Below are 10538 nucleotides of genomic sequence, written 5' to 3'. Positions count from 1 at the left end.
TTAATCATCGAACGTCATCACTGTGAAAAAAATTCTCTAAAATAATCATTCAGTCAAAAGATATCAAACAAAGTTATAAGCTGATTGAAGTCTAAAAACGCTGTTTTCTGCAGTTTTTTGCTGTTTTTTGGGGTCAATCACTTATGAACTTTGTATCATAACTTTATATTGAATAAATATTTTAATAAAATTTCTTCACAGTGATTATCTCCTAAAATCAAAGAATCTCTCCAGTGAAAATGAAAGTTATGGCACTCTTCTACAAGATCTTCATTTTTTTCTTCTTCATTTTCATCTTCATTTTTAGAATTTTTTTAAAAATTTTTTTATTCCAAATTGTTCCACTCACTAATATCTTTCCAACGATACCAAATTTATAAAGATTGAAGAATTCCTTCAAAAGTTATAGGTAAATGAAAAAAGAGTGCACACTTATCGTGAACAGACTTTAAAGTGTTTTTTTTCTTCGTAAGTGAGGTCAGCTTTAAATTCAAAATTTTCATCAGTTATTTTTTGAGTCCAAAACCTGCAGGTCAAACCCGTCCTGTACCCCTCCCATATACATCAGATCATAAAATACGCGACAGGTCTCCTGTCTAAAGGCCGGTCTCCACTTGCGCGCGCTTCAATCGCTCTTCTTCGAGCAAAGCTTCCACGCTATTGGTCAAAAGAAAAATGAAGCAACTCCATTGGTGCGATATGACGTAACGATCGCGCGCTTGAAAAAAAGTTGAAATACATTCAACTTTTTTTCCAAGCGCGCGCTGCGTTTTTATGACGTAATCTTTTCTCCAAGCAAAAATGATTGAAGCCAAAGTTGCGATCGCAGCGCGCGTAAGTGGAGACCGGCCTTAAGGTAGCATGGACTCTACTTAAAGAATTCAACGAGGGAACCAATTGAAAACTTTGAAATGTAACTCATCATTTCTGGTATAGAGAAAATTTCAGGCGATTCAAAAAGACTGAAAACTATAGGAAATTCTGAAAGAATTGCCTTGAATTTACGACCATAACGTAGATTTCCCTGGATTTTGCGTTATCCGACTGAGTTTTTTAAAACTGTTGATCGTTTGGTTATTAAGAATCCTTAACCTGATGTTGGATGTGTTATTGTAGCTGATAAGTATGAAGCAATCTCTTCTAGTTTGATCTAGCCACAAAGCTTCTTAATTATGATCCAAGTATTAATAAAGAGAGATTTGATTTAGTAAGTGGTGATCAACCTCTTAAAAGAAGATCGTCGAAGAAAAATACATGTAGATAATAGAGAAACGGTTCACATCTCGTGCAGCGTATTCTATAGTAAACGTGACAATGTCTCTAATCTGAGTTCAAAGATTACAATAGAAAGAGGGTAACAGTTCGGGTAGTCGTCCACTTTTACCACCTTCCGGCCCGGCGATTGTCCGTGCGGGATCGTCCCACTGCGTACAGTCTTTCACGGCACGTACCCCGTTTGATCGAGTGGTTGGTGATTTTGGATGAGCTGTAGGCGGGTGTGATTGAAAATTGAAGATTTTGCAGCAATCTAAACCTCCTAAATTAAAAAAAAAATATCTCCATCCGGCCATACTTGACACTCAGTTTTGATTCTTAGTTCACCCCTATGTAAAAATTAGACTTTGGTCAACATATTTCACAACTTTCGAGTCGGAGTGCAAAAACTATAATCAGAAATTTAAAAAAGAGTTCTTTATGATATTATTTTTAGGAGCATCAGGTTTAACAGGTTGGTCTAACTGTAGACTAGACTGGACTTTTCTCTCTTAATATTTTTAAAAAGGCAAGGCCGCCAATTTAATTTGTTGTATTACGGGCCAAGCTAAAAAAGGGTCGGTCTTTCGACGAAAAAATAAAAATAAAAGTGGAATTTCACCTATAAAATCTCCTAAATAACTACCAAAATCGATTTTATTTTTATTTCGATTTTTGGAATTTTAGGGTCGGTCGGGCCCGTAAAACAACTAATCATATTGGTCTCGTCTAACACCTATATTTCTGAAAAGTTTATTTAGCTATCCGACTAAATCTTAAAAGAGAAAAGCTAGCAAGGCAAAGTTTTTGCAGCTAGTGTTAGCATTTTGGGATTGACTGGAAAAATTATAAGTCAATAAGGAGTCCTTTGTTCTTCAGCTTGCTTTGTAATCTCCGAGCAGATTCTGACACTCCGGACACGGCACGTATTCACTGTAAAGTGCTTAGGGCCGTAAGAAGATCTGCCCAGAGGACAGTTTTGATTATTCACATCCAGATTTGGCATGAAAAGTAAATGAGCTTTTGATTGTAGGGTTGGCATGGAACCTAAAAAAATCGCATGCAAACATTATGTCGAATTCTATCCGGACAATAAAACCAAGGGCAATCATCCTCTAGTTAAAAGAGTTTCTTAGAGACTTTCTATAGAGGTATGCGATTCAGACTAGCTTCTAGGCAAGATATAGGCGCAGTTTTACAACATCGAATCTCTCAGAGCGTGATACTGGTAGTCTACATTAACATACAGCTCCAGGCTTTAAGGCCTTACTCTACTCCAAAGAGTAGGAGTTTTACGCTCGAAACGAAGGAAGATAGATAGGTAGATAGATAGAGTCGATATTTTACGTGGGTAGCCCAGTAATCTAGGACTTTTAGACAGTTTTTCGATTGTTTTCACGGGGTCCACGGCTAGCCAGCTCGGCTATCTATATGACGTAGCCTAGATACTGGCAGCATGGTTTTAAGAGTCGATGACAAGGAGAGCCCCCTCCAAGGAAAAATTCGAATGTAAAACTAGAATAAATTTAATCTATAGAACTCCGTGAATAAAGGGTTCAGCTCATTAGACTTCAACTCTGATTTGACCTAGACATTGCACAATATCATGACAAAACGTTACTAACTACTTGGAGAACGAAAGATTATTTTTGGAAATAAAAAATGGAGTGAAAAATTCCTCAGTAGAGAATGATTTGTTATTTTTTGGGATTTTTTTTGAAGGGTTACTTAATGAGTTATGAAATTCTGTAACAATTCTTTAAGAAAACCAACTCAACTTCTTAACTGATATGTAAGGGAAAGAAATTTCAAAATTAGAAAAAAAATGGACTTTGTCCCTAGAAACTGAAAAAAGCGAGTGCAAAAGATAAACGATTTGACCTTAAAAGTCGGTATAAACTGCCTAGCAGGAACACAAAGTTTATCTAATGTTCACAACGTCGATATAACGTTAGATGAACGTTGAAACGACGTTGTGTGCTAGCTTGGAGTGTTTTCAGGCTTTGTGTCATCTAACTTCTATCTCGAAAAGTTATCATTATTATTATTATAATTATTATTATTATTTCTAGCCCTTCGGGCTTGAAACTCAATTGGTCACTTACTGCTGTTTCATCTTTTATCCTGCTGACTCAGGAAAAGTTCTTAAATTGGATTTCGAGTGAAAAAATGTTTTGGCATATAAAATGGAGAGGAAGACCCAATTTAAAACTATTGCCTAGCTCGGAAACCTGCTTGCGACAAAAACCCGTTTGGGATGGTGATGGCTTCAACAACGGGCTAGTTTTCTGTGCTCGTTTTTTGATTGGTTTGCAAGTCTCGGGAAAGCAATTACTTCACCCATAAAGACTTCTCTATAAGGAATTCTCTATATAATGTAATAGGACAAAGGATTTTTCAGAGATGAAAAGACGACCATTTTTTCAACAAAAGATTATAATTGTTTCACTTCATTATGTTGCGTAGGTGTAGTCTGGCTCTCTTGCCAACAGTAGAACAGGAAAAAGTAAAAGCCAGATTCTTTGGCTGGCTGGCAATTACCACGCTGGAGTTCAAGCGAAATTGTCCAAACTTTCGCAAGATCCGAAAAACATTTAAACGTTACATTCATTGAATTTTTTTAGTTTTTTTTTGGGGTCAATTGGATACATAAGAGAAGGACAAAAAAGATTTCCACATTACAAAATAATAAGATCTTTTCAGGTTTGTTGTACCAAATAAAAACATTTACATTTTTTGTTTTCATAATTTGGTAAAAAAATATCCCTTTGAGCAACGATTTTAAATGGTTAAGGTACATAGAGCGAGACACTTTAAGCGCTCAATAATTTAAACGAGTTAAGACGCTTTCCCGTGGTAACATCAATTCACGAATTCATTAATTGTTTTTCGATAAAAATAACTCAAATTAACCACGTTTCATTTGTTCTTAAAAACATTTTTTACCCTTAAAAAATCATCGTGTTTTCAGTCCAGCTGATATTTTCTTTAAATACAGGTTTTTCGACCAATCCAATGAATAATATCCAAAATAGACCATTCCAAATTTGAAAAAATATACAATTTCACTCTATACTCTCAATTCAAAGAAAAACAATATACAATTATCACATCAACGTCACTGCTGCTTTCAAACAAATTTCATAGTTCCACTATTCGCTACAGGGAGTTGTATATTGGCTACGTTTGGGATAGCCAGTTTAACAGTCTTTAAAATCTCATCAGCGCCGAGTTCGATAAGTTTTGTGGCTACGTCGTCGCCGAGTTTCGTCGCTTTTTCGTATTCGTTTTTGTAAAGAGTATCTACTACTACACCAACGTCTGAGACGAAAAACGTTTTCTCTTTTTCTCCTTCCGGTCGTGGAAGATCGAAGTTGATCGGGGCGCTCATACGATCTTCGACGCAATCTTTTCCATCAACGCTTAAACATACTCCTCGAAGATGAAGCTGTGGAAAAACAAAAGAACACTTATTAGAGTTTTGTTAGAAGAGCCCAGATTATGCGCATTGAAGAATTTGTATCATCCTATGATAGGGCATAATTCATAGACTTAGGATAAACAAGGAGTTGTCTGAGTGGCCACTCGCATACAGGTAACTGTTTTAATATCAAAAAATGTAAATGCAAGATATCTGCACGTGAGAATGTAAAATCAGAAAGGAGTGCAAAAGCTTACCATTCCATCTTCGTAAGTAACATTACAACCGACTGGTGTACTGCAACCACCATCCAACTTCCTCATGAACGCACGTTCAGCTATCACCGTCAACATCGTCTTCATATCTGTAATCTTACTGAGAACTTTCATCATAAATTGATCATCGTCTCGAATCTCAACAGCCATTGCTCCCTGAGAAGAAAATGGTCGAATATTAGAAATTGTTAGTTTTGAGTAAGTATTCGACAAAAGTTCCGATTTCTTAATACAGTAGAGTCTCTAACTCGAACTTCTATAACTCAAATATCTCATTAACTAGAACAAGTTTTCTCGTCCAGGCTCGGATACAGAGGGATGCTTTAACCAATGGAGGAGAGTGCACTTTATTATCGTATTACCTTATAATGGAAACTAATTATACTCTCCATGAATAAGATAGCCTACCTCCTGTATCCGACCCTGCTCGTCCCTTCGGTTAATAATGTCTTTTCAGACCTTACTCGATAACTCGAACAAATTTGTATTCCACGTGCGGGTTCGAGTAATGGAGACTTGAACTGTATCAAAATGTATCAAGATATAGTAGAACTTTAAAACTGATATTTAGAACTAAACAGATCTTACTTGGAAATCTTTTGAATAAAAGAAAATCTTCGAAATCCTTTCATGTAGTCTTTTGATAAACACTTTTGATAATCTCTGCTGATTTAGGTCTTGGCTTGACTCTTGAACTTTTGAAGTCTTTAGATTGACCTTGGAAATCTTTGGGGATTTGTGCAGAAATCAGGAAAAAAACTTGGATGCTACGGGACGATTCTTTGAAGGTTATGTGCATGTGCAGGGGGTGATTAACCTATACACATTTTATTATGTGAATTGAATTAATTCATCCTTGTCCGCGAGAAAGCTTCCGTGTGTATCGCATATTACGTGTTATCAATATTTTAAGTTTTTTAAAAGGTGTTTGTGCGAGTGAATGAATATTCCAGAATATCTGACTAAACTACAGACAAACAGACAAAAAATTGGAACGAAAGGGATCAGGATCAAACCAAAACTGAAAAAAAACATAAGATGATACCTGTCCTACAGCATAAGCAATTTCCTCTTCCAGGATCTGCCCAATTTTCTCTGTCCAATTCATACGGTCAATGCCAGCTTTGGCAAGAATGATAGCATCATAAACTCCATCTTCCTCGAGTTTTCGTAACCGAGTGTTCAAGTTCCCTCTGACACTTTGGAAAATGAGAGTTGGGTATTTTCGCTTTAGTTGTGCCACACGACGCAATGAACTTGTTCCGATGACGCTGATGAAAGAGGAATAAGATTGTAAGACTAAGTTTTACTGTTAACTCTCGCTGATTCGATTACTAGGAACTCTCAATTTTGTCGAGTTACAGAAATATTCGAACTATAGAAGTAATCTCTGCTCTTCTGATGAGACTGAAAGAGGAATAAGATTGTTGGACTATATCCTAGAGCAAAAAGTGTCACAAAGTTTCCTTTATATTTTCAGAATTTTTTTCTAGCGTGCTGTATTGTAACAAGACTATCAGAATCCTAAAAGATTGTACAATGCATAGATTTCCATTAGCAGACACCATCGGAATTAAAAAGGTGCCAGCGAATTGAGATTGTTTATCTTTGGGAGTGCCTACTATAACTTTGAACGAATGGCCTTGTCAAATCAGCCTCATAAGATTTCCTTCCTTCTTACCTGTTTGGCGCCAAGTCTTCCAATTTCTTTCCAACATGTTTGGAGTGGAATATAACGCAATCAAAAGGGTTATCGCGTCTAAAGAAAAATATATAGCAGAAAAATTTTTAAAGGATGACTCGAGAATTAAAAACTCTATTTTGTAACAGAGAAAACTAAATTGTCACTTAATTTTAAACTATTATACTGTTTAAACAGTTATCGTTTGATTAGTTCAATGAAAGTTCAGTTGACATCGCCTGGTCGAATCCATTCTTGGTGCCAAGATGAAAAGCCTGTGGCAAAAGTGACAGATATTTCACTTAACTCCACGCAACTAATGTGACATTGTCTCAGTGTACATATTTTTGCAATAATATTTGAAATTGTGCATTTCAGAATAACACTTACTTGAAGACACATCCGAGGGCCATTCCTTCAGGCATTTTAGTTGGCAAATCTTTTAGAGAGTGCACCAAGAAATCTACACGTTTTTCGTTCAAGGCGTTTTCCAAGTCTTTTGTGAAAAGTCCTTTTTGACCAATCTACGTAAAAATAAAAGGAACCGAGGTCCATTAGAAATTTCCATACGACACCCCTGTCTCACAGCCCCGGTGGAACTTTTTTCCTCAGTGGGGATAAAAGTGGGGATGGTTATTAGAGTGCAATTTTTAAACATTGAATTTCGAAATGGGGACGGAATCAAAGTCAATTTCCCAGTGGGGCTGAAATTACAGGGTTTTTTCCCACTGAAGACGAAATTTTTGCCAATTTTTCCAGTGGGTCTGTGGCACATTGGTGTCATACAAATCCAGGTCATTTCGTGACTACGAAAAAACAGCAGTAGGCTTGCTAGCACATGATACTTTATAAAGCACCTCATTTTTTTATACGTAATCGTTGCTAAGGTGCCAGGGAGATTTTAATGCTTTTTTTCTGGGGAATGATGTGGCCTGAGTAAAATCCAGGGTTACATTGAATGGTAAAGAAACACAAAAGATAACTGGCTAACCTTTGGTAATGCCAAATGTAAAATTCTATCGCCAAGTGTTTGCATTGTTTCTAAAGAAATAAATAATGGTTCTTGTAAGAAAAATAGTAGATGAATAGAAAAAACAAAGCAATTAAGAGCGTCGATGCGGAAGCCAAACGGAACACGTTTAAGGGAAGGACATGTGGTATTAGTACAGACGAAACTATGATTTAATTATAAAACGAATATTAAGAGTTAGGAGGTTGATTGATAACGTAATAGAGGAACGAAAATAGATAGTTACAAGATAATTTTAATATGCAGAGACTAATAATTCCCTGCTTTCGACCACGCAGACATCGGTTTTGGTTTCGATGTAGACAAAAATTATCCTGTTCTGGTCATGTAGGCGGTATGCATTATATTGAGCAGTCATGATGGAAAATATGATATACAGTAAACTCAGGCCAATTCGAATTCCAACGGGGAATCTTATTTGTTCGAATTACAGAGAGATTCGAATTATAGATAATATTTTACGATGGGTCCCCCCCCCCTTGACGTTGTAGCAGAGAATTAGTTCGAATTATTGTATTCGAATTATTGTATTCGAATAATAGAAGTTCGAATAAGCGAGTCTACTGTTTCTCTCAAAAGATAGAATAGTTGGTAACACAATGACACAAGAAAATCAAGAAAGCAGAAAGCTTACCAATTGGGAAATCATAGTCAGGGTGTATTTTCTTCAAAGCCGCTACAATAGTATTGGTTTGTGTAACAGCCAACTAGAGAATATAAAATGAAAATTTAAAAGGGATTTAAAACACGGACAAGCTCGTCTTCATTTATGATTTACATGAAAAACATTTCAAATGGCAGCTAATAGTGAAGGTAATCTTTTTGGGATGAGAAAACGTACAATTTTTACAGAAAATTGCTAATTAAAAAAAGAGTTCCTTTTTCGGCAATCAATACTGTTGACTAATTATAAAGGAAATTCATTCAGGAAATCGACAACTAATCACCAGAACAGAAGTCGCTCTTGACTTTGGAACGAAAGGATACAAATTGATAACAAAAGGTTAGTTACAAATCGATGACAAAAAATCCATATTCAATAGATCTGAGCGTTTGATAATTAAATTAAAGGATCAAAAATTTATTGGTGTTAATATGACGGCTATTGTTCGCTGAGATTGAAAATAGATTGAATAAGCTCATGTATGCCTCGAAGATTTAAAAGCATATAGTAGCCTGCATCTCAAAAATGGAATTCATAATTGGACAGAGGTTGTAATTTGTTTGAAATCGTTTCTTAATGAGGTCGTTCTTATCTTAAACGTTTACAAAGGAAACTTTTCCCTTAAAAACAAAAACCTCGTCAACTTTAAGAATACAGCCAACTCCCTCCCTAAAAAAACCTCTTAAAGATTATGGGGGCATGAGAAGTTTTTTTCGCGTTGGTGCAATGCAACCTGCTCCATCCAACCAACTCAAGAAAAAAGTGCGTGTCCGGTGGTTTCTTTTTTTGGACTAACGAGAAAGCGTTTCAGGTTGTTGGGATGGAGCATGTTGCATTGTACCAACGTGAAAAAAGTTATCGTGTCTCCAAGCCTTGAAATCTTTCTGCATTTGGGCTTGAAGAAAAGGTCAACTTGACTGGAAAATCGAACAAATGCCCCAATTAATCCTCTAGCTCAAAGAAAATTCGTAGCCCCTTGGAGATCGAAATATAGAGAGCTCTAGCTGGTAGGCTTTTTTACAAAATAAAATTTATACTTACGGGACTTTTACGTGATCCAGCCACGCATGATTGTGTTAATTCACGTTCGTCTACGTTTGACCGTGATCTTTTAGGTTGAACTTCGTCCAATGAGGGGCTTCTTCGTTTCAATGACGCATCCATATTGTGTTGTTTTTCAAAGTTTAAAGAATTTTTAGTGAAGAGAGGATAATTATACGGAGTATTTTCGACGTGAAATTTTGAGTTTTTGACTTTGAGTTTTTTGTTTTTTTTGTATTTTTGTGTTTCCCCTGAAAGTAAGAGAATTAATTATATAATTTGTTATGAAATACAGCGGTAATACTTAATGAGGAAGTTATCAAAAAATCCATGCGTTTCTATGATCAATATCAGAATAAAGACTAACAGACAATACAAAGATAATTCTTCTAAACAGCACACGTACGTCGCACATAATAGCCAGTTTCGTATTGTCATATTTCAAATCAACTGATGATTGCGAAGAGCATGAAACTTTAAGTATTGATAAAGAAATCATCTGTTTATATATTTGAAGTTTTGAGGACGGCGGAGTGACCGAAGCGACTTGGTATAACCCGCAATTTTGACCCGCAAAATCGAGGACGGTAAAAGTGCTTGTTTATCGCCGTCCTCAACCATTCAGGATGTAGTCAATTTAGAAACTAACTGTTTCGGTCATAGAAAAACAGACATCAACTCGCTATTAACTACATTGTTGAAACACAAAGGGACCAGTAAAAATGTCTTCGAAAGAGGAAACATAAAAAGAATAATTTGGAAATACCCTTTAAAAAATTTCTGACAAGTCAAAATCGAGTAGTGTGCAACTTTATCATGCAAGTCGTCTAATGAAACGACACAATACTTTAAAACTATAATTATCTATGAAATCTGATGAAATTTAAATGAGTTCCTAGGACCAAATGATTAACGTAATTGAAAAAAATCTCATTATCAATATCAATCAGCCATACCTCTGATATCCATAATCAAGTCGTACTTTTTTAAGATATAGTTCATCTAGTTGGCAAACTACCTGATACGAGATACGAGGAAGATTTCCAACCAATCAAATCAATTTTCGGTATTCAAATATTCAAGACAGTGTTTTTATAATGAAATGTACTTCCACTAAACGTTCTAAGGTTATAAAACGGAGGATATTTTCAAACAATTTTTTTATGTTCAAA

General features: G+C 35.8%; 1 protein-coding gene across 1 annotated transcript; it reads right to left on the bottom strand.

Moving 5' to 3' along the window:
- Positions 1–4212: 4212 nt before the first annotated feature.
- On the bottom strand, positions 4213–9622 carry LOC136800322 (porphobilinogen deaminase-like). Its single transcript, XM_067056956.1, has 8 exons — positions 9367–9622; positions 8296–8368; positions 7623–7672; positions 7022–7155; positions 6632–6709; positions 5996–6221; positions 4933–5106; positions 4213–4702 (listed from the first exon to the last, which is right to left on the bottom strand). The coding sequence occupies exons 1-8, from the start codon at positions 9487–9489 to the stop codon at positions 4385–4387; spliced, it is 1176 nt and encodes a 391-aa protein (XP_066913057.1). The 5' UTR covers positions 9490–9622; the 3' UTR covers positions 4213–4384.
- Between the last annotated feature and the right edge of the window lie 916 nt (positions 9623–10538).

This window comes from Clytia hemisphaerica, unplaced genomic scaffold (assembly GCF_902728285.1).
Source record: "Clytia hemisphaerica strain Z4C2 unplaced genomic scaffold, Clytia hemisphaerica genome assembly, whole genome shotgun sequence".
NCBI lineage: Eukaryota > Metazoa > Cnidaria > Hydrozoa > Leptothecata > Clytiidae > Clytia > Clytia hemisphaerica.
Note: the sequence above shows the minus strand (reverse complement) of the source record. Positions and strands in the feature narration are given on the sequence as shown.